We start from the raw sequence: 22,382 nt of genomic DNA on the forward strand, positions 1-22,382 counted from the left end.
ATAACTTGACTCTCTTAGTTGATTATGTGGTATCAGAAGTGGCCTTTATGAAAGGCAAAGGCCTCCAGATTACACTTAATTTACCAAAATAAAATATGATCATGTCTTGATTTTTTTTTTTTTTTTTAATTATTTAATTAGGACAGTAAGATCTGACTTTGCTTAGACAAAAGTATTGTGACTTAACAGAAATAATGTACAGAACATATTATAAAGTCATGGTGCAGTAGAAACAGAATTAATATTGTGTATGACTCCCATGAGCTTGGAGGACTGCATCCATACATCTCTGCAATGACTCAAATAACTATTAAATAAAGTCATCTGGAATGGCAAAGAAAGCGTTCTTGCAGGACTCCCAGAGTTCATCAAGATATTTTGGATTTATCTTCAATGCCTCCATCTTAACCCAGACATGCTCAATAATGTTCATGTCTGATGACTGGGTTGGCCAATCCTGGAGCACCTTGACCTTCTTTGCTTTCAGAAACTTGTGGAGGCTAAAGTATGAGCAGGAGTGATATCCTGCTGAAGAATTTGCCCTCTACTGTGGTTTGTGATGTAATGGGCAGCATAAATATCTTCATACCTCAGGCTGTTGATGTTGCCATCCACTCTGCAGATCTCTCGCACACCCCCATACTGAATGTAACCCCAAACCATGATTTTTCCTTCATCAAACTTGACTGATTTCTATGGGAGTCTTGGGTCTATGCGGGTTCCAGTAGGTCTTCTGCAGTATTTGTGATGATTGGGATGCAGCTCAACAGATGATTCATCAGAAAATCCACCTTCTGCCACTTTTACAAATGATCAACTAGAAGTCAAGTTATTAGTTGTTGCTCTTACAACTGGGATCAATAACAAGACTTTTGTTAGGTAGTGTATTTTGAAAAATATTTGAAACTGGTAATATATATTCCTACTATGGATGTCAATGTCTATTGGTTAGCAACATTCTTCAAATTATTTTCCTTTCTCAACAGAAAAACTAAATTTTGATGGCAAATAGGTTAAGTAAAATAATTTTTTAATAGTAATTTTTTGGTCAATGGACCAGTTTTACATCCCCCTTGAGTTAAACAGTTGTATTTGAATATTTTTGAATCCATTCAACTAATCTTTGGGTCTAGTGGGAGCACTTTTAACTTTGCTCTGCATTCATGTCTGAAATGTATTTATTTGTGAATTGTTCAGAGTAAGTTTGATAACCTGTACGGCTGCCGCGAGTCTCTGATTGACGGGATCAAGCGGGCCACAGACGTGATGATCGCCGGGAAAGTGGCAGTAGTGGCGGGATACGGGGACGTCGGGAAAGGCTGCGTTCAGGCTCTAAGAGGCTTCGGCGCTCGAGTCATCGTCACCGAGATTGATCCCATCAACGCTCTGCAGGCCGCAATGGAGGGTCAGCTGTCTATAATTTACAGATTCTTATTTCTGTATATATTATAGTTTTATAATATTTTGTAAGGGTGTGAATCATTAATATAAACAAGTACAATTGCAAGAACAATTACAATAGAGCAAAGAAAAAAGTCAAATAGACAGACAGTTCTCTATGGTTTTTCAGAGTCAAACAGTATTCAGATAAAATGACACTGTACAGTCTTCTTATATTAATACATCAGTAACATTTCTCTTTATTAAAGTTGCAGATGTTTCATGTTATTGTGCCAGAATGATTTAAAGGCTTTTTAATATATTTTCCACTGTTTTTTAAGCGCAAGTGCCTTGGACTGACTTTTTCTGCTTATTCTAATGAATCCAAAAGAACACCGACACATTATTTAAGCTACCCCTGAGCACCTTTTGTTTGATTTTGGAGCATAACAGATAAATTAAATAAAAATGTTGCATTAGGATTATATATATATATATATATATTAGCGCTGTCAAAATTAGTGCGTTAACGCATGCGAGTAATTTTAAATAATTAAAGCGTTAAAAAAATTTACGCAGTTGCAGGTTTTTTTTTACTTCCTGTTGTGGTGGACATGTGTTTAATATGCAAGTAGTCTGGATAAGACCAGGGAAGCACTTTTTGAAGGCAAGTTTCAGTATAAAACAATTAGTTGAATTAAAAAAAAAAGGTGACTTAATTAGAAACTGAGAATTTTCACAGTGCTGATTTTATCGATACATAGGAGGATTACTGTTGTATGGCATGACTCAGAATACAGGATTCCTGATAACTAATAAGCGAGTAAACTCGATGTTCACGCATCCATTTATGCACGAATAGCTCAATTTATCCGTGCGTACGGTGTCTGGTGTGAACACAGCATAAGATTACATTATAGCTTTAATATCTCAGGTCACTTGCTAAATGCTTTTCTGTTCTGTTACCAAAAAAAAGCTGCTATTAGCTGTTGTACTTACTGCTGTTTTCCCTGGACTTCAGTAACTCGCCTCCATCTCCCGCATAGGAGTCAAAGGACTTGTCTTGCACACTATTTTCTTAATAGCTTTTAAAGTGTTTCTATAGGCTAGTTTTCAGAATACTGATGTGTTTTCCCATATTTTCACTGGCTCTGCTTACTCAGGCTATGAAGTGACCACCATGGACGAGGCCTGCAAAGAAGGAAACATCTTTGTGACGACCACTGGCTGCGAGGACATTCTGCTTGGCAGGTTTGTGCAGCATTAATCAAACATACACCAGTGAACAGATGTGTTGTGCTCTATGTGCTTCTCCTTGAGGACTGGAAAAATCGTGAGAACTCCATTTCCGATTTCAGTTGCGGTTTCGTAATGATACTCGTCGTTTAAAGACTGATCAAATGAAGCGTATTTTAAAGAACAACTCTTGAAGCAATTTCTGCAGCCGTTTGCCCAGTGTTGAAATCATTATTTGAACAGGAAAGCAATAAATCAAAACTAGTTTATAATATAACGTTATTACCCAATCAAATTTATTGCTTTTAACAGTGTCAACATATTTATCTCACCTACTGAAAGGCAATGATTCAGACTTCATTTGTCTCAGCATTGCAGAAATTGTGGTTTTTATTGTGGATGTTTTGCCTGCACATGTTGCTTTAACCTTGTAACGAACAAACGTTACATGCTTTAATTGTTGTTTTAGTTTCTTGTGATGCGAGAAGGACTGGTTGCAATACTACTATAGGCCACTAGGTTGCACTAGAGGGGAGTGAGAACTGGATATATTCCAGCTCACCATAGAGCAAGTGAGTCGTGTTTGGTAGAGGGAACCACATGGTGAACTGAGGCTACCGACCCACTCCGGTTCTGATTGTTTTGAGAACTTTATTGTTGCTGCTCAAATGTGAGTATTGAATACGTTTTGAGTTTGAAAGTATTTTCAATGGTTGGTTGTAATTTGCCCTATGTTTATTTCTTATGTAGACAGGACCTGTTGTCCTAGAGATGTTCAGATGAGGTGTTTGTTGGTGCTTTCAATGGACTGCAATGATTTGGTTTCAACGTTCTTTATGCTTCTCATTGGCAAATGAACTATATGTGTACACTTGGAATGACGGTCAGTGACTCTTAAATACCTCATCATACTACCGTTTTCCCAGTGTGAGGAAGTGGATCTTATTGCATCGCACTCAAATCCATCTACGCAACATTCACCCAACTATCTATATTATTTACAAAGACTGTTTACATTCAATGACTGCTTGGTTTTGGTTATTGATTACTTTTGTTTGTGTGGACTAAATACTGTATACACATGTAGAGAAATTAAACAAGAAGGAAAAAGGGAAAAACAGGCTTGTGAAGTTTATTTTAATTTCAGTATGTGTGAAATAAAAATTCTGTGAACTCCCTCAGTGTAACATCTTGCATGCATAGAGGTGGTGTTACAGATGGCACCCGAACAGGGACATTCGTGAATTGTATTTTACGAAGTCCTTTGAATTATAAAGAGATATTTCACTGATACTGAAATTCTTCACAAGCAAATATTACAAATTTACAATGGAGGACAGAGCAGCTAGTGTGGATTATTCAGATGAAGCCTTTACTCATCTCAGAGATCCTGTAGCTAATCTTATAGATACTTTTAGTGAATTGTATCTAGATTCAGAAGAAGAAAAAGAAAGTAAAGATGAATCTCCACAGCAGGGACAGGAAGACATTAGTAAAATTGATGACTTTCCATCACCACCCCCACCCCTTGACTTTCATGATGATCAATTACAGTTTGAGAATGATGAACATGATCAGCGTATACATAGCATTGAAAAGCACTTGGCTGATCTTGAGCATAGAGTAAGCAGTTTTGTCACCGCTGAGACACTGAATGCAAATTTAAGAGCATGTGAAGATAGGATTAACTACTATGTACAGAGGGAGTTAGATCGTGTTCAGCAAAAATGCTATGCTAAAGTTGAGGATTTGAGTAGGAGTATTGTGGATTGCTTGAAGCGTAGAGACAAACAGCTAGAGCAACAATTTAAGGCTATCAAACCGATCATGTCCACTCCTATGCATTCCAGCATAGTTACTTCTCACAAAACATCTCAAACACCCTCTAGAATTGATGCAACTCAAGACACCACAAAGCAAGGCACTTACCTTTCTCCATCGTCCTTCCCAACCAGTATTAAACTTGAACTGCCTACTTTTGGAAATGCAGATTCAGAAGACCCCCTTGATTTCATTGAGCGGTTTGAAGAATATGATGAACTTCGACCTCTACATCATGAAGAGATGTTAGCAGCTTTATCTGTAAGTCTTAAAGGTACAGCTAAGAGTTGGTGGAAGGCTGAGAAGAGCAGTATTACAGATTGGTTGTCATTCAAAGAAAAATTCCTTTTTTCATTCTTGAATGAAGATCACAAGGAAGTGGCTGCTCAGAAATTGGCTGATTACAAACAAAGAGTCAATGAAAGTATAAGAGACTATGCTTTTAACTATAGAGCAATGTCACTGAAAATAAACCCTGCAATGTCTGAATTTGAATTGGTACAAGCAACATTGAGAAACTGTAATCCTAGATTGGCTTCATTATTAAGAGGAACAGTGAAAAGTATTGATGATCTGGTTCGTCTCGGTACACAAATAGAGAAAGATTGGTCAGAAAGTAGGAAAAGATGGAGTCAAGGAAAGGAAGAGGATCAAAAGAAGAAATCTTCAGCGGTGAAAGGACAACCAAATAGGCTCATGCTTATTGACCCTTGTTTGTGTGATAATGTACTACAGGCTCCTGTTATCTTGAATCACTCATACTTCAATGCTGTAATTGATACAGGAAGTACATTTTCTTTGCTGCAGAAGAAGTTGTGGGAGAGATTGAAGAAAAAAGATGAGCAATTGACTAGAAGTGATCAAACGTTCATGCTCGCAAATGGACAGAGTCAGAAAACTCTAGGTAAAGTATTATGGGCATGTGAAATTTATGGAGTGAAGCATGAAGTCACCTTTCATGTGATGGATGATGACAGTTTGGCTGTTCCTGTTATATTAGGCTTGGATTTTCTCAAAAAGGCTAAGGTAACCATCGACTTTAATGTTTCACGTATCTACCTACCTGATGCTAACAGTAGTCACCCTGTATGTTTTAACAAAACAACTGAGCATGCTGCTGTGAAGTTTTATGCTGCACAGGAAGAAGTTGGAGTAAGCCACGATGAGAGGTTAAAACTGATTGACCAAGCCTTGGAAAATTCTCACACTACGACCAAGGTAAAGAGTCAATTAAAAGCTCTTATGTGTGATTGGCCATCAGTATGTACTAATAAACTGGGCCGTACAGACCTTATCAAGCATGTGATCAAGACCACTGATGACTTGCCTTTAAGAAAGAGACCATATAGAGTTTCTAAAGCCAAGAATGATTTTATTGAAGAACAGATACAGGAGTTGCTTCAACAAAAAATCATCAAACCTTCTACATCTCCTTGGGCTTCACCTGTGGTAGTGGTAGAGAAAAAGGATGGGGGATCTAGATTATGCATTGACTACCGAGGGCTTAATGCAAAAACTTTTCTAGATGCTTATCCTATGCCTCAAATCACAGATATACTGGACTCTCTTCAAGGAGCTAAGGTGTTCAGCACGTTGGACTTAAAGAGTGGATACTGGCAGTTAGAAATGGATCCTGCAAGTATGGAAAAAACAGCTTTTGTCACTGCTTCGGGGCTATATGAATTCTCGTCTCTTCCCTTTGGCCTTAAAAATGCAGCTGCGTCTTTCCAACGGCTGATGGAACAGGTACTGAGAGATCTTAAAAACAAATGTTGTATGGTTTATATCGATGACATTATTGTATACTCACCCGATGTACAAACTCACCTGAATCATCTTGAACAAGTGTTTCACAGCCTACACAAAGCTGGTCTCACACTTAACCTAAAGAAATGTAAGTTCATTTGTGCTTCACTTGACTACTTGGGCCATACCATCTCAGCAGATGGAGTCAATGTGAATTCAGACAAAGTGGAGGCTATCAGAACATTTCCAATTCCCAAGACCTTAAAGGAATTACAAAGATTTTTAGGACTGGCAGCTTGGTACCATCGATTTATTCCTGATTTCTCCTCCAAAACAGCTCCCTTACACCTCTTGAAGAGGAAAGATGTGAAGTGGAATTGGTCTGATGAGTGTCAACGTGCTTTTGATGTTATCAAAGATGAGCTCACTAGAGCACCTGTGTTGTGTACACCTAACTTTGACCTTTCCTTCAAGGTACAGACTGACGCAAGTGATGTGGGTTTAGGGGCTGTGCTCACTCAAGAAGTGGAAGGACAAGAGAGAGTTATTGCCTATGCATCTCGGTTGCTCAGAGGGGCTGAGAAGTCCTATTCAGCCTCAGAGAAAGAGTGTCTGGCAGTAGTGTGGGCAGTAGAGAAGTGGCATCATTACCTTGAAGGTAGACCGTTTGAGGTAATCACTGATCATGCTTCCTTAGTCTGGCTTTTCCAACATCCTAAACCTTCATCTAGATTGGAAAGATGGACAATCAGACTACAAGGATACCATTTTACTGTAAGATACCGAAAAGGTCAGTGTAACATAGTGCCCGATGTGTTGTCCAGGAGAGAGGAAGTGAACTCACAGGCTGTATTACTGCATACACCAGCCAAAAAGAATTTTAGTACTGTCTCATGTGATCTGCCTTTGGATTTATCACAAATTGCTTGTGAACAGGAAAAGGATACCGAATGCCAAGAGATCATGGTTAAAGCCAAAAGCCAGAGAACCACAGATCTGAAGAGGACTCATTATATTTGCAAGAATGGAGTCTTATTCAGGAGCATTCCAGATTCAAAGGAAGGCCAAAGACTACAGGTTGTAATCCCTGAGAAATTGAGAGAGGTAACTTTGTCTTATGCGCATGACAGTCCTTTAAGCGGTCATTTGGGTAGGTTCAAAACTCTTATGCGACTGCTAGAATTTGCATATTGGCCATCCATACGTACTGATGTTTGGGAACATTGCAAAATTTGTGAGAAATGTCAGCGGTACAAACCTACAAACCTAAAACCTGCTGGTGACCTACAAAGTGTGCCCATAGTTGAACCTGGGTATATGCTGGGTATGGACATCATGGGGCCGTTTCCACGGAGCTCACGCCAAAATGAGTATCTACTAGTTATAGTGGACTATTTCACTAAGTGGGTAGAGGTTTTTCCAATGAGAACTGCCAAGTCTAACACTATAGTACGGATTCTCATAGAAGAAATATTCACTAGATGGGGAACCCCAGCCTTCATTGTATCTGACCGAGGTAGGCAGTTTACCTCCAACCTGTTGGATCAGTTATGTAAACAGTGGCAAATAACTCCAAAACTCACCACCGCCTATCATCCTCAATCAAATCTTACAGAAAGAGTCAATCGAAATTTGAAAACCATGATTGCCATGTTTGTTGAACAAAACCACCGTACCTGGGATCAGTGGATATACGAGTTCAGATTTGCTCTGAATACTGCTTGGCATGAAAGTACTGGTTATTCACCTGCTGAGATAGCACTTGGACGACAGTTGAAGGGACCCCTACAGAGAGCCTTGCACAATCCCCCAGATCCTAACCAACCAGCATATAATACCCTAGAACGCCAAAAAATTCTATATGATGTAGTCAGAGACAATGTAGAGAAGGCACAGAGTAAGCAGAGGAAGTATTACAATATGAAGAGAAGAACTCAGAATTTTGAGGAGGGAGATTTGGTATGGGTAAGAACTCACCCTCTCTCTAAAGCTGATGATGCATTCATGGCTAAAATTTCTCCTAAATGGAAAGGCCCAGCTAGGATTGTGAAAAAGCTAGGACCGGTAAATTACAAGGTCACTATGTTATCAGATGTTGCGCAAGTAGATACTTATCATACACAAAACTTAAAAATTTGGCATGGTGCAGATTTTTAAAAAAACACGGGGAGGGATGTATGTAACGAACAAACGTTACATGCTTTAATTGTTGTTTTAGTTTCTTGTGATGCGAGAAGGACTGGTTGCAATACTACTATAGGCCACTAGGTTGCACTAGAGGGGAGTGAGAACTGGATATATTCCAGCTCACCATAGAGCAAGTGAGTCGTGTTTGGTAGAGGGAACCACATGGTGAACTGAGGCTACCGACCCACTCCGGTTCTGATTGTTTTGAGAACTTTATTGTTGCTGCTCAAATGTGAGTATTGAATACGTTTTGAGTTTGAAAGTATTTTCAATGGTTGGTTGTAATTTGCCCTATGTTTATTTCTTATGTAGACAGGACCTGTTGTCCTAGAGATGTTCAGATGAGGTGTTTGTTGGTGCTTTCAATGGACTGCAATGATTTGGTTTCAACGTTCTTTATGCTTCTCATTGGCAAATGAACTATATGTGTACACTTGGAATGACGGTCAGTGACTCTTAAATACCTCATCATACTACCGTTTTCCCAGTGTGAGGAAGTGGATCTTATTGCATCGCACTCAAATCCATCTACGCAACATTCACCCAACTATCTATATTATTTACAAAGACTGTTTACATTCAATGACTGCTTGGTTTTGGTTATTGATTACTTTTGTTTGTGTGGACTAAATACTGTATACACATGTAGAGAAATTAAACAAGAAGGAAAAAGGGAAAAACAGGCTTGTGAAGTTTATTTTAATTTCAGTATGTGTGAAATAAAAATTCTGTGAACTCCCTCAGTGTAACATCTTGCATGCATAGAGGTGGTGTTACAACCTTTTGTAATGTTTGGTCAGATTGGGATGATTTAAAACATTTCTTGTTTTTACTTCTCATTGAATATCTTGCAAATATTTGGCCTTCTGTTCAAAAGTTTGTGGTTAGCCAAAAAAAAAACAAGTCTCTTGTGCTCACTGAGGCTGTGTTTTTTAAACTCCAACAAAGTAGAGCTGAGATATTGTGAAATAGTATTTGGTTATTCACCTTATTTGTATTATATTGTTTTTATTTTAAATGTAATTAGTTCATGTGATTTTTAAAGTGTAGTTTTCAAATATAAAATATACCTTCACTGGCCACTTTATTAGGTACATCTTATCAGTACCAGGATGAGCCCTCTTTTGCCTTCAGAACTGCCTTAATCCTTCGTGGCATAGATTCAACAAGGTATTGGAAATATTCCTCAGAGATTTTTGTCCATATGACATGATAGCATCAAGCAGTTGCTGCAGATTCGTCGGCTGCACATGCATGATGCGAATCTCCCGTTCCACCACATCTCAAAGGTGCTCTATTGGATTGAGTTCTGGTGACTGTCGAGGCGTTTTGAGTAGGGATGCACCGAAATGAAATTCTTGGCCGAAGCCGAATAATAATTAAATTCTTGGCTGAAGGCCGAATACCAAATGCGGTGTTTTGCATTTTTTTTCATTTAGTTTGCCAATTTTTTCACCATTACAATAATTAAATAGTAAAAATTAGCTTTTTACTATTTTGTGTTGCTTTTCAGAGAAATAAATCAAATAACAAAAAATATAATTTCAAAAATATTTATTTAACACTGAACATTTTTTAACATTCCAGCAGATAATATACAAACAATGCACAATATAACTTAAAATAAATAAATTAGTAAAATAAAAAAATATTTTTATTTGGCCATCTTTGAAGCCCCCCTTCTTGAATAGCCTATGTTAGGCCTATAACTGACTGCTGAAAGAATGTAACTGTCTACAACAACAAATGTGCATTGAATAGTGCAAAAAATGTGGATGACAACAAATGAATAACTGTCCTAGACATAAGCCTACTTAGCCTACTTCTTCAGGAAAAGTGGCAGGTTCTTCTTTATAAAAAGTAGCTTCTCTGCTGTCTCGCATGAAAGTCGGTTCCTCTTCTCATCGATGACATGAGATGCAGCACTAAACAGTCGCGGCTCATCTGTAGTATGAGCCTGTTTACTCTCTGCGCTGTTTTCATCTCCTGCGCTGTGCATCACCTGACCGTCCATCTCCAATACCTAGCGGCTTTCCCAAGTCCAACTCGGCCTGGATCATTTCTCGTGTGCGCAGCTTTTTCCCCATATCCAAGTAATGATATTTTATATGGAGAAAGAAGTAAAGGTGTTCTGAGTCCGCCTGACTAAATAGTGCGCTGACAGCTTCTAAGAGCGCACTTTTAGCTGTTTTCACTCCGTGGTCTGTTTCAGCCTCTTTGTTTAAAAGACGCTTTAGTGCTGCAAGTAAATGTATGACGTCTGCCACAGATGAGCTTATCTCTCTTGTTATCTGCTCAAAGGGGGCGAGAAGAGAGAGAACGTTCCTCTGGAAAATTCAGCAGAACAGTGTCTGCAAACGGCCGTTTTTGCCTCTTTCTCTTACACTTTAAAGCGCTTCCACACTGCTGACATGTTTGCTGCATAAAGCGCGCGCCTCTCACTCTACGCGGGTTACTTTTTGATCGCGGCATTAAAAACGTCATTGTTCGGCAAAATTTATTCGGCCTTTTTACTTATTCGGCCGAACACCGAAAGGGCTTTTTTGACTATTTTCGGCCGAATAATTTCGGTTGCCGAATATTCGGTGCATCCCTAGTTTTAAGTACAGTGAACTCATTGTCATGTTCACAAAACCAGTCTGAGATGATTCTCGCTTTGTCATGGCGTGTTATCCTGCTGAAAGTAGCCACCAGAAGATGAGTGCACTGTGGTCATAAAGGTATGGACATGGTCAGCAACAATACTCTGGTAGGCTGTGGTGTTGACGCGATGCTCAATCGGTACTAATGGGCCCAAAGTGTGCCAAGAATATATCCCCCACATTACACCACCACCACCAGTCTGAACCGTTGATGGAAGGCAGGATGGATCCATGCTTTCATGTTGTTGATGCCAAATTCTGACCCAACCACCCGAGTGTTGCAGCAGAAATCGAGACTCGGACCAGGCAACGTTTTTCCAATTTTTCTATTGTCTAGTTTTGGTGAGCCTGTGTGAATTGTAGCCTCAGTTACCTGTTCTTAGCTGACAGGTGAAGTCTTCTGCTGCTGTAGCCCATCCACTTCAAGGTTAGACGTGTTGTGCATTCAGAGATGCTCTTCTGCATACCTCGGTTGTAACGAGTGTTTGAGTTACTGTTGTCTTTTTCTATCAGCTGAAACCAGTCTGGCCATTCTCCTCTGACTTCTGGCATCAACAAGGAAGCTGCACCCACAGAACTGCCGCTCACTTGATATTTTCTCTATTTTTAGATCATTCTCTGTAAACTTTAGAGATGGTTGTGTGCGAAAATCCCTGTAGAACAGCAGTTTCTGAAATACTCAGACCAGCCTGTCTGGCACTGTTACGCCCCGTGTGGCTCGGAGGATGAAAAAGGGCTTAACATAATTATAACAACCCAATATTGTAAGAATTCCCCTGAGATGTTAGCTGCTAAAAATCAACACTGACAACGACGTGGCAAAAAAAGTGGTTCGCTTTATTACAGTACAGAAAAAGAATATTTAAATCACCCAAAATATCTTTAAAAATATGTACAATAAATGCAAAAAGTAAACAAACATTCCTAAAGGAGGGAAGGAAAATAAGCGGTGCCAAATCAAAGAAAATAACAAATTAAACATCCGCTAACTAATCCCTCCTCCACCTCTAAATAACTGAAGAGAAATATGTAAATAACAAAAAAAACATCTTCAGCGTCACACGCCCCTTACTCAACTGCACTCACTGGAACAAACATACATAGAGTAGCACCCGCTTCTAACCTAGCGGATTAACATAGAATCATTTACGTGTGTGTAAAAATGTGTCACATGACTTTCACTTCCCTTTTAGTGCATTTTACTCACAAAACTCTTTAAAGCAAACCAGAGAACAAGATGTCACACAAGCAAACACAGCAGCAACAAGGATCCCCCCTCTCATCTGGGCTGAGTCATCACTGGAGCGCATGAATAACACCCATCCTCTTCTAATTGGTCAACTCGGGAGAACTCTGAAAACCAATTGGAACACCTAGATTTCAGAAGTACAGCAGACAGCAAATAAAAACAGAAAGGGGAGGAGGGAACAACAGAGCAACACCCCCAGGCATCCCCCAGGCATCAACAACCATGCCACGTTCAAAGTCACTTAAATCACCTTTCTTCTCCATTCTGATGATCTGTCTAAACTGCAGCAGATCGTCTTGACCAGGGGTCACCAATCTCAGTCCTGGAGGGCCAGTGTTACAGGGTTTTGCTCCAGCTTGCCTCAACACACCTACCTGAATGTTTCAAGTATACCTAGTAGGACGTTGATTGGCTTGTTCAGGTGTGTTTGATTACGGTTGGAGCTAAACTCTGCAGGACACCAGTCCTCCAGGAACAAGTTTGGTGACCACTTATCTTGATCATGGCTGCGTCTAAAACCGCCTACTACTCACTAGGTACTGCATTTGAATTTAAACATACTAAGCTGTTAAAGTACGTTCTATATATAGTATAATTGAGTAGTATGAATGGAAATCGGACGTACATCTGCCACATGATCATGTGACCTACCTGATTTGCGTCGCTTCACTCCCATTCAAGAATTCTCTTGTGGAGCATTATGGGGTAGTGTAGTGTCCATCCAATGCGCACTTCAGAATCTCGCTGGAGGTAGTTGCTGGTCATCCGGGTACTTCTCCCATACTGATTTTAGCATAATATATAGGAGGGGTCACCAATCTCGTTTCTGGAGGTCCGGTGCCCTGCAGGGTGTTTCAAGTATACCTAGTAAGACCTTGATTTGCTTGTTCAGGTGTGTTTGATTAGGGTTGGAGCTAAAATCTGCTGGACACCCCACCTCCAGGAACAAGTTTGGTGATCCCTGCTATATAGTATGGAAGTAAGCAATTTCGGACACAGCCTATGTCTACATGCCTACAATGCATTGAGTTGCTGTCATGTGATTGGCTAATTAAAATTTGCGTTAATGAGCAGTTGGACAGGTACCTATAATAAATAAATTGCCTAATAAAGTGGCCCGTTTTTTTTTTTTTTTTTTTTTTTTTAAACCTTTCAATAATTTATTTACACTCTTGACAATATATTTCCACTACATTTGATGATCTCCATAACACATGATCACAGGACTGTTGGCCATCTCTTTAAAGCTATGAATTGAATTCTCTGGCTGTGTGGCAGCTGTGTATAAGGATGTCATCCGCTGCAGCGTCAAGTTTGTCAACAATGAATCCTTTGAGCAGTGAAGCTTGTACGTGTAACAGGCGGGAGATTCATGTGCGGTGAAGACCCCCCGGACCCACCATCAAACGCGCTCAGCATGAGATCTGGCCCCGGCCTGCTACATTATGCAGTGCGTGCCTGAGATTCATGCGCTCTCGCTGCTCATCTGATGTCTAAATGTGGAGGTGAGCGGGCCGCTGCTTCTGACGGGGTGTGGGCCTCTGTGATGAATGGTTGGGATGAGTACGCGCAGGGCCCCGTCCAGCACAGCTGCTGTTTGGGATTATCCACAGATGTGAGAACTGGGTCTTGGATTCTCTGGAAGTTTTCAGGGACATGTTTAAAGGCTGGCAATCTGCGAGTGTCTGTCTGGCAGCGCTTAAGCAAATGCACTCCAGAAACGGTGGAGGTGAAATATTTAACCTGCTTTTTTGATTTTAGTCTGATTGCCTTGAAACGTAATTGGCTGCCTTTTCCTCAAATCCATATGATCTGATGCATCATTCATGGTGGGAGCAGAGAATGTGTGGTTTGATATTATGGCTAGTGGCCAAATGTTGCTAGTTTATTTAAAGGAGATGTCTTATGTTGCTTGTTTTTACAAGATGTAATACAAGCCTCAGGTGTCCCCAGAATGTCTCTGAGGTTTCAGCTCAAGCTATCTGATCATGATCAGGTTGTAGATGGCCATTCTTGTGAGTGGAAATAAACGCACCGTTTTTTTTTGTCTATGCAAATGAGCTTCTTCCTTTTTCAGAAGCAGTCGGAGTGTTTACCGCCTGTGTCTCAGATACTCTCAAGGCAAAATGTCTGTTCGGATTTAGCAGGTTAATGGCCCGTTTCAACTGAGTGGTACGGTATGGTACAGGTTGGTATGGGTCACCTTTATCAGGCTTGCGTTTCCACTGCCGAAAGGGTACCAATGGTATTCTTTGGTGGACATAGTGTACGACAAAGTTTGTTGATGTCATTTTCACTCAAGGAAATGTGTACAGTAAAGCTGTACGGGTCGTTCACATGTCATATGAGAAGCACTTCTTATAAAAGCAGATGCTTTATACACAAATACTTGTGTATAAATGTTCAATACTAACCTTTCTATGAACAAATCATTTGCTATTTTTCAGGTTTCTCATTTGTTATTTTGTGCTTTACTCTTGCGTTTGTTTATGAAAGGATCGGATGTCACAAGCACTTCAATAATCACGCGCACGTTATAATCTTCAGCTCAAGACGTTTGTTATTTCAAATATAGACGCGCGGCCTTCTAAACAACAATTGGGCACAGGGTAGATTTTGCTCTTTTTGGTTTTGTGGCTGTTCATCAAGACGACGATAAGGTTTGATTGAGCTCGGGTTGATCATGGCTCGTTATTATATTATGTATATATTATTACGATGTAATATCCTAACTGTGTATTTAAAAATGGTGGTGTCTTTTTCATTCTCCTGGTTGTGCACGAGCTAGTGACGTAAATCTGTAAACCAATATCATTCAGCTGCAGGTCTTGCTCTAGCTTTTGGTACCCATTTGTTGTGCTTGGTCAAAGACTTAAGAGTACACAAGACTTGTCACTCGTATACTTTTGAATGGGGAAAAGTGTAACTGTCAATATAGCGAATGAAACCCCGCCTTCTAGTACAGGAGCGAATCAGCAGTCGCTATATGGTGAAAGCCCACCTTTTAATATAGGAGCCAATCAGCGATTGCAATAGAATGACAATTCTTCAGGGGAGGGGCTTGGAACAGACGCACGGTTCTGCAGATTTTGTGTGATACGAACATTTAGAAATGAAACCAAAACAGTTGTTGTTTAATTTGATTGGTTATTCATAATAGCTAATGTTGTCATTAGCTTCGCAAGTAATTTTAGAGAATTTGATGTTTTCCCATTCAAACAAAATGCCTGGGCATACTGCCTGAGAAGCGTTTCAGAGATGACCTCAGAGTGAAGTGACTTGCCTTAAAAGGACAAGTCGCTTCACAAGTGGTATGGTACGGTTCACTTTTCGGTTCTTTTTGACTGTGGAAATGGCCATAAAAGCATACCGAACTGCACCGTATCAATCAATGAAAACGGGCCATAAGTGAAATGGTGAATCGTAAGTGAAACTTGAGAAAGCAGGGCAAGTCAAGTCTGTTTCTAAAAGGCAGGTAAGCTATACTTTGAGTCAGTTACCAACCGTGGTAACTTACTCTATAAACCTAACCTGGTCATGAGTGGCGTTTTTTTTTTCAGTAAACCGAGAGTTTCTATCAGTCTCCTTTCTCTTTTTGTCTCTCATTGCACAGGCAATGTTTAAATGCCTAGTTCATTCATTGAAGTGCACTTAAATGCTTTTCTCGCCTAGTATTGCATTTCAAGTACTAATATATTTTTAGTCAAGATGGGATTTCTTCATAAGTAATTTATTAAATATGTGTCCTTTGTCTTCTGGGGTAATGTAAATTAAGTGCATTTTGCTTAAATCTGCCAGTTTGATAATACAAATGTATTCATTCATTGGTTTTCCTTTGGCTTAGTCCCTTTATTCAGCATGAGTCACCACAGCGGAATGAACTGCCAAATTATTAAATAACAATATGATGACAACAAAATCAGAAATTGTTCAGTGCGTCACTTACTACATGTAAAGGTACAGTAGCTCTGTATGATTTAGTCTTGTGTAGCCAGACCTCAGACTGATGGTTGAAGGTCTGGGAACTTTTGGCCAGTTTGAATGGTCAAGGATCGCCCGCTACACTACTTGACAAGTCTTGTTGTCAATGCTCTTGAGTTGTAAGAGCAACAAATAATAACTTGACTTCTAGCTGATCATTTGTAAAAGTGGCAGAAGGTAGATTTTTCTGATGGATCATCTGTTGAGCTGCATCCCAATCATCACAAATACTGCAGGAAACCTACTGGAAAACGCATGGACCCAAGATTCTCATAGAAATCAGTCAAGTTTGGTGAAGGAAAAATCATGGTTTGGGGTTACATTCAGTATGGGGGTGTGCGAGAGATCTGCAGAGTGGATGGCAACATCAACAGCCTGAGGTATCAAGACATTGTGCTGCCCATTATATTACAAACCACAGGAGAGGGTAAATTCTTCAGCAGGATAGCGCTCCTGCTCATACTTCAGCCTCCACATCAAAGTTCCTGAAAGCAAAGTAGGTCAAGGTGCTCCAGGATTGGCCAGCCTAGTCACCAGACATGAACATTATTGACCATGTCTGGGGTAAGATGGATGAGGCATTGAAGATGAATCCAAAGAATCTTGATGAACTCTGGGAGTCCCGCAAGAACGCTTTCTTTGCCATTCCAGATTGTTATTTAAGTTATTTGAGTCATTGCAGAGATGTATGGATGCAGTCCTCCAAGCTCATGGGAGTTAAACACAATATTAATTCTTTGTCCACTGCAGCATGACTTTATATTCTATACTGGACATTATTTCAGTTAAGTGACAAGACTTTAGTCTGAGCAAAGTCAGACCTTACTGTCCTAATTAAAAATCAAGGCATGATCATATTTTATTTTGGTAAAGTAAGCGTAATCTAGAGGCTTATGCCTTTCATATAAGCCACTTCTGATACCAAATGGATAAAACTTGGATTTAGTAGTTTATGCTTTATGACGGACAGGTTAACCAACGAATCACCTTTTGTCTTTTTGACATAACAGCAAGCAATCGTACATTCACAAACAACTATGCAACAATATTTTTATTGATCTGTCAGCAAAACATAAAGGAAATCAGTAGGACGTGTAGACACAGACCAAGATGAACATCACAGCGGTTTTTTTTTTTTTCAGGTGGACTGGTTAAAATCGGTGCACACTTGACTTGGCTGAAATGTTTCCAAAAAAAACTTTGCCATATGCTTCAAACATTTAGCCACAGGTCAGCCGGCAGTGCTTGGCGTGACGTCTGAGGCTGGACTTTACAAAGTTAAACTCTGAGGTGACTTCGTCTGACATTCAGTCAACTTCTGAGTTAAAGTTTAGGCTCTGAGTTGGTTGAACCTCCTTTTTGAAACGGGGCTCCAGTTCTTCATCATCATGTGCGTTTTCTGAAAGCATACACATCTGAAGCACATGCACACACAGGCGAGTACATCGTGTATCTCTTAAGCATCTTATTGCACTTAAACTGTCAGTTGCACAAAATCAAACAAGTTCACATAAACATGGTCATTATGTCTGTGAATGTAAACAGATGGGAAAAATTCACATTCGTATTAGATCTAATAGGTCTCCTTTAATGTTGGTACCATATGGGTGACCATCGGTTTAGATTAGTGTTCTATGTGGTTTGCTTTAGGTTTTACTTTAGTTCTGAAGGCTGCTGGAAAATGGTACTTTGACTTGAAATGTTGCTTGTGTTTTGTTTGATCTATCTGGCAATGTAAACTATGTGTTTATTTATTGTTTGTGTGTGTTTTAAAGACACTTTGAGCACATGAAGGATGACTCCATCGTCTGTAACATTGGCCATTTTGACTGTGAGATCGACATGAAGTGGCTTAATGAACACGCAGCAAAGAAAATCAACATCAAACCTCAGGTACAAGGTTGATAATAAACTGCACTGACAGGGGAACCTTTATACATGTTATTTCACTCACTCACTAAGAATTCAACAGGATTTGTCTAAAAATGGTACATTTAAAAAAATAATTATTATTTGTTTATATTAATATGTATTTGTTTATTTTATATTAATATTTGTTTGGTTATTTATTTTATATTATTATTTATTAGTTTGTTTGTTTTATATAAATATTAATTTGTTTATTTAGTTAATTTTTGTGTTTTATATTTATTTGTTTGTTCATTTTATATAAATATTTGTTTATTTTATATTAATATTTATTTGTTTTAATTAATATTTGTGTTTGTTTTTGGTTATTTATTTTATGTCTTTATTTGTTTTTTTTGTATTAATATTTATTTGGTTATTTTATATCAATATTTGGTTATTTTGTTAATATTTTTTATTTTATAGCATTTTTTAATTGATTGATTTGTTCATTTTATATTAATGTTTGTTTTATATTAATATTTTTGTGTTCATATTATATAAATATTTATTTGTTTTAATTAATATTTGTTTATTTTGTTTGAATATTTGTTTATAATATTTTTGTTTTATTTGGTTATTTTATATTAATATTTGTTTATTTATTTGGTTATTTTATATTAATATTTGGTTATTTATTTGGTTATTTTATATTATTATTTATTTGTTTATTTATTTGGTTATTTTATATTATTATTTATTTTTTATTATTTGGTTATTTTATATTAATATTTGTATTTTGGTTATTTTATATTAATATTTATTTGTTTATTTCAGTATTTTATATTAATATTTATTTGTTTATTTTATATTTTTATTTATTTGTGTATATTTATTTGGTTATTTTATGTTGTTGTTGTTGTTGTTGTTGTTGTTGTTGTTGTTATTATTATTATTATTATTATTATTATTATTTGTTTATTTATTTGGTTATTTTATATTAATATTTGTATTTATTTGGTTATTTTATATTAATATTTGTTTATTTTATAATAATATTGTGTTTATTTTATATATTTATTTGTTTTTATATTAATATTTATTTGTATTTTTATTATATTAATATTTATTTGTTTATTTTCATATGTCACCGATACTTTACGATTTAAAAAGCAGATACTTTCAAAAAAATTCCTATACTTCCTAAATTAGCACAACATTCAGCGCAGAAATGGTGTTAAAATGGTTTTTCATTGAAGAAACTCAAGACTACGGTTGAATTTGAGGACGTTCAAAACAGTGTTAGGCTATATAGAGTATAAAGATTTACTTGCTTTGGACTGGTGCTGTACCTTTCCTTTTGTTGTGCTCAAGAGGCAACATTACACACTATTTTGAAAGTGTAAGAATCTTATGGGACTTTGTCTTTACAGGTTGACCGTTACCGCATGAAAAATGGCCGTCACATCATTGTTTTGGCCGAGGGGCGTCTGGTGAACCTAGGATGTGCCATGGGCCATCCCAGCTTCGTGATGAGCAACTCCTTCACCAACCAGGTCCTTGCTCAGATCGAGCTGTGGAAAAACAACAGCAAATACCCACTGGGGGTTTACTTTCTGCCAAAGAAGGTGAGCTATCCTTATGTAGACTCATTGTTACCATTTACAAATGCTGTCAGAGTGTCCATTATTATCTATGAATATCCTAAAGTCCATAACAGATGATTTGTTTTAGCTTTGCATGAGTTTGTAATTTATATATGTGGGTTGTTGACGTGATGTCACTCATTACAAACATGAATATGATTAGTATTGACACTACAAGTATCAAACATCACCTAGTCATCTGTCATCTAGCCATATATACATTTCTGATGGTGTCCTTTCTGCACATGTAGCTGGATGAGGAGGTTGCTGCCGCACACTTGGACAAGCTCGGCGTCAAACTGACCAAACTGACAGAGAAGCAAGCCAAATACTTGGGTCTGCCCTCCGAAGGTCCCTTCAAACCGGACCACTACCGCTACTGAGTAGCTTTGAGCAACGGCAGCTTCAGCTGTGGATCAGGACAGACTGCACCATCATGGGCTATCATGCCAGTTACTTGTACAGCTCTAGTGTTGCTTCAATCGTGTCTCTCCCTGTCATTGAGTGCCTGCGAGCTTCACCAACGCCTTTTATTGCATTGATATCAAGAGCAGTGTTAATCTGTGAGCACACGCTCTCATTCGCATTCCCTGTTTTACAAAACGGTTATGTTAAATCACAAAATTCTTCCATTTGCTCTGTTTTTTCAATCCCGCTCTGTAATGTAATTAATGTTTCGGCTCTTCCATGTCTTACTCTGAAGTGATTTCCAGTTTGTCAGGTAACTGAATTCAGATTTTTGGCCCTGCTTACGTTTATAAATCCATGAGAAGTTAATGGACATAAAGAAAGTGTGATTTTTCTGTTAGCAGGCTGTGAGTCTGGGTAGCTTGTCCTGTTTTATTACATCCACTTATGAAGACCTGATAAAATAAATGTGGTATTTGACTGTAACATGCTTTTGTTTCATTTTTCAGCACATCAGTTTCCATCTGTTTCCAACTTGAAATGAAGGAAATCCTGAATGCGGATTAGATGCGTTTCCTTCATGTTGTTAGAGTGGCTGACTATTATTGGTAACCTAGCAACCAACAGTAAACAAGGCAAGCATAATTAAATCACGTGGATGTTAAGGCTGATTTATACTTCTGCATCAAGCGCACGCGTATGGTCCGGCTTAGCCTTCGTACGGTCGCATAGCGATCACTATGGCTGACGCGCACCTCTCAATGTCGTAACGACGCTTAGCGCAAGCTCTGGGATTGCTCTGCTTAGTATCGGTGACGAGTGTGGGCTGTGCTGAAAGCCACGAGCCTATTTTTAGCGAGTGTTTACAAGTGTCGAGTACAGTAAAGAAGCTCTAGATGGAAACTTGTTTTGTCTTTACCTTATAATTAAAGAGGTTCCTGCCTCTGGAAGAGCGAGTTTTAGCTACTTGTACATTTGAGGTAGCGTTCAGAAATAAAACACCCGCAAAGAAACTCAACACAGAGGAAAACCTACTGCCAACTAGTGTTTTGGAAGTGTTATAGCAGAGCAACACAAACAGCATGCAGAAGTTTATATGAAGAGTTCAGATGCAAAAGCCTCCAAGTGCAGTCTAAAGTTTTCTTTGAAAATTAACATTTTTCTTAGCCTCTTGTTTATGTTGAGATATTTCACTTTAAAAACCAGGAAAAGAACTTGCGCTTTGCCATAAATTTGATATTACTGAACACACACAGAAGCCTGATATAAATGCTCGTTTTAGAGTTTTTTTGCATCTAAACTCTTCATATGCAAGAGTGCTTGCAAGGCATACATCGTGGGTCACGCCCATCACTCCAAGTAGAATTATAAACCAGTCTTAATGTTCACTATATAAGTGTATATGGCAAATGTTTCCATCTCGCATTAAGCACGCATTATTTATTCTCATTGTTTGCAAATCAAGGGATTTTTGTTTGGAATTTTGCTGATTTTCATCACTTCTTTTTCATGCCATTGTGCTTTAACAGTGATGGAAACCCAGCTAGTAAGTGTAAATCAATATTGCTGTCGCTTGGGTATTTGAATTCAATCCTACCATGGTTTAAAAGCAATGTAAGGATTGTTTTTGCCGATAGATTCTGGCTTTTGCTAGTTACTCGTTTGTTATTCTGACTTCAGAACTTGAGAAATTCGAGTGTCAGAAGTGTGAGAGATTTAATAAGTCAAAATTCCAAGACAAACTTTGATCTCTGACCTTTTTTATTTGTAATTATAAGGCTAAAATATGGAAGCAAAATGGTCAATTAGGAAAATTAAACCGACAATAGGGTTTATGTACAGAGTGTTTTTCAGCTGTAAACTTAATGTGACTATTTCATACGGTTCCTTTTAAAGCATCGACTTTTAATGTAATTAAAATACAATCACTTAAATATACTTAAGCATTCATTTAGTTGTTCAAGCATAAAAAGAGATGAGAGACCGTGTAACTGCTAGCACCGTTAGTAGCAGGAGGCTAGTGCAGAAACTCCATTGAAAATACTGGGGTAAAATAAATTTTCAAATTATGTAGAGATAACAGGGAAAAATGAAATCGAGCACTGTGCTTCTTGCCTGGTCTAAGACCCACTTTAACATATCAGGCAGTGAAGATCACTTATTTTTAAAGAAAACGGGTCTTAAACGTGGCGATTTTGTAATTGAAAGCCAATGGGCTGACTGTCTGAAAAATATCAC

The 22,382-nt window shown here is 38.3% G+C and overlaps 1 protein-coding gene across 4 annotated transcripts in view; it reads left to right on the forward strand.

Moving 5' to 3' along the window:
* ahcy (adenosylhomocysteinase) overlaps positions 1 to 20,630 on the forward strand; it is a 40,178-nt gene extending 19,548 nt beyond the window's left edge. The window contains 5 exon segments of one of the 4 annotated variants that reach the window (NM_199218.1): positions 1,198 to 1,405; positions 2,544 to 2,631; positions 18,018 to 18,135; positions 19,524 to 19,718; positions 19,988 to 20,630. In NM_199218.1, the coding sequence (NP_954688.1) occupies positions 1,198 to 1,405; positions 2,544 to 2,631; positions 18,018 to 18,135; positions 19,524 to 19,718; positions 19,988 to 20,119 (741 nt within the window). In that variant the 3' untranslated portion in view covers positions 20,120 to 20,630. 4 annotated transcript variants of the gene reach the window in all.
* Positions 20,631 to 22,382: the final 1,752 nt, after the last annotated feature.

This window comes from Danio rerio, chromosome 6, assembly GCF_049306965.1.
Source record: "Danio rerio strain Tuebingen ecotype United States chromosome 6, GRCz12tu, whole genome shotgun sequence".
NCBI classification, from domain to species: domain Eukaryota; kingdom Metazoa; phylum Chordata; class Actinopteri; order Cypriniformes; family Danionidae; genus Danio; species Danio rerio.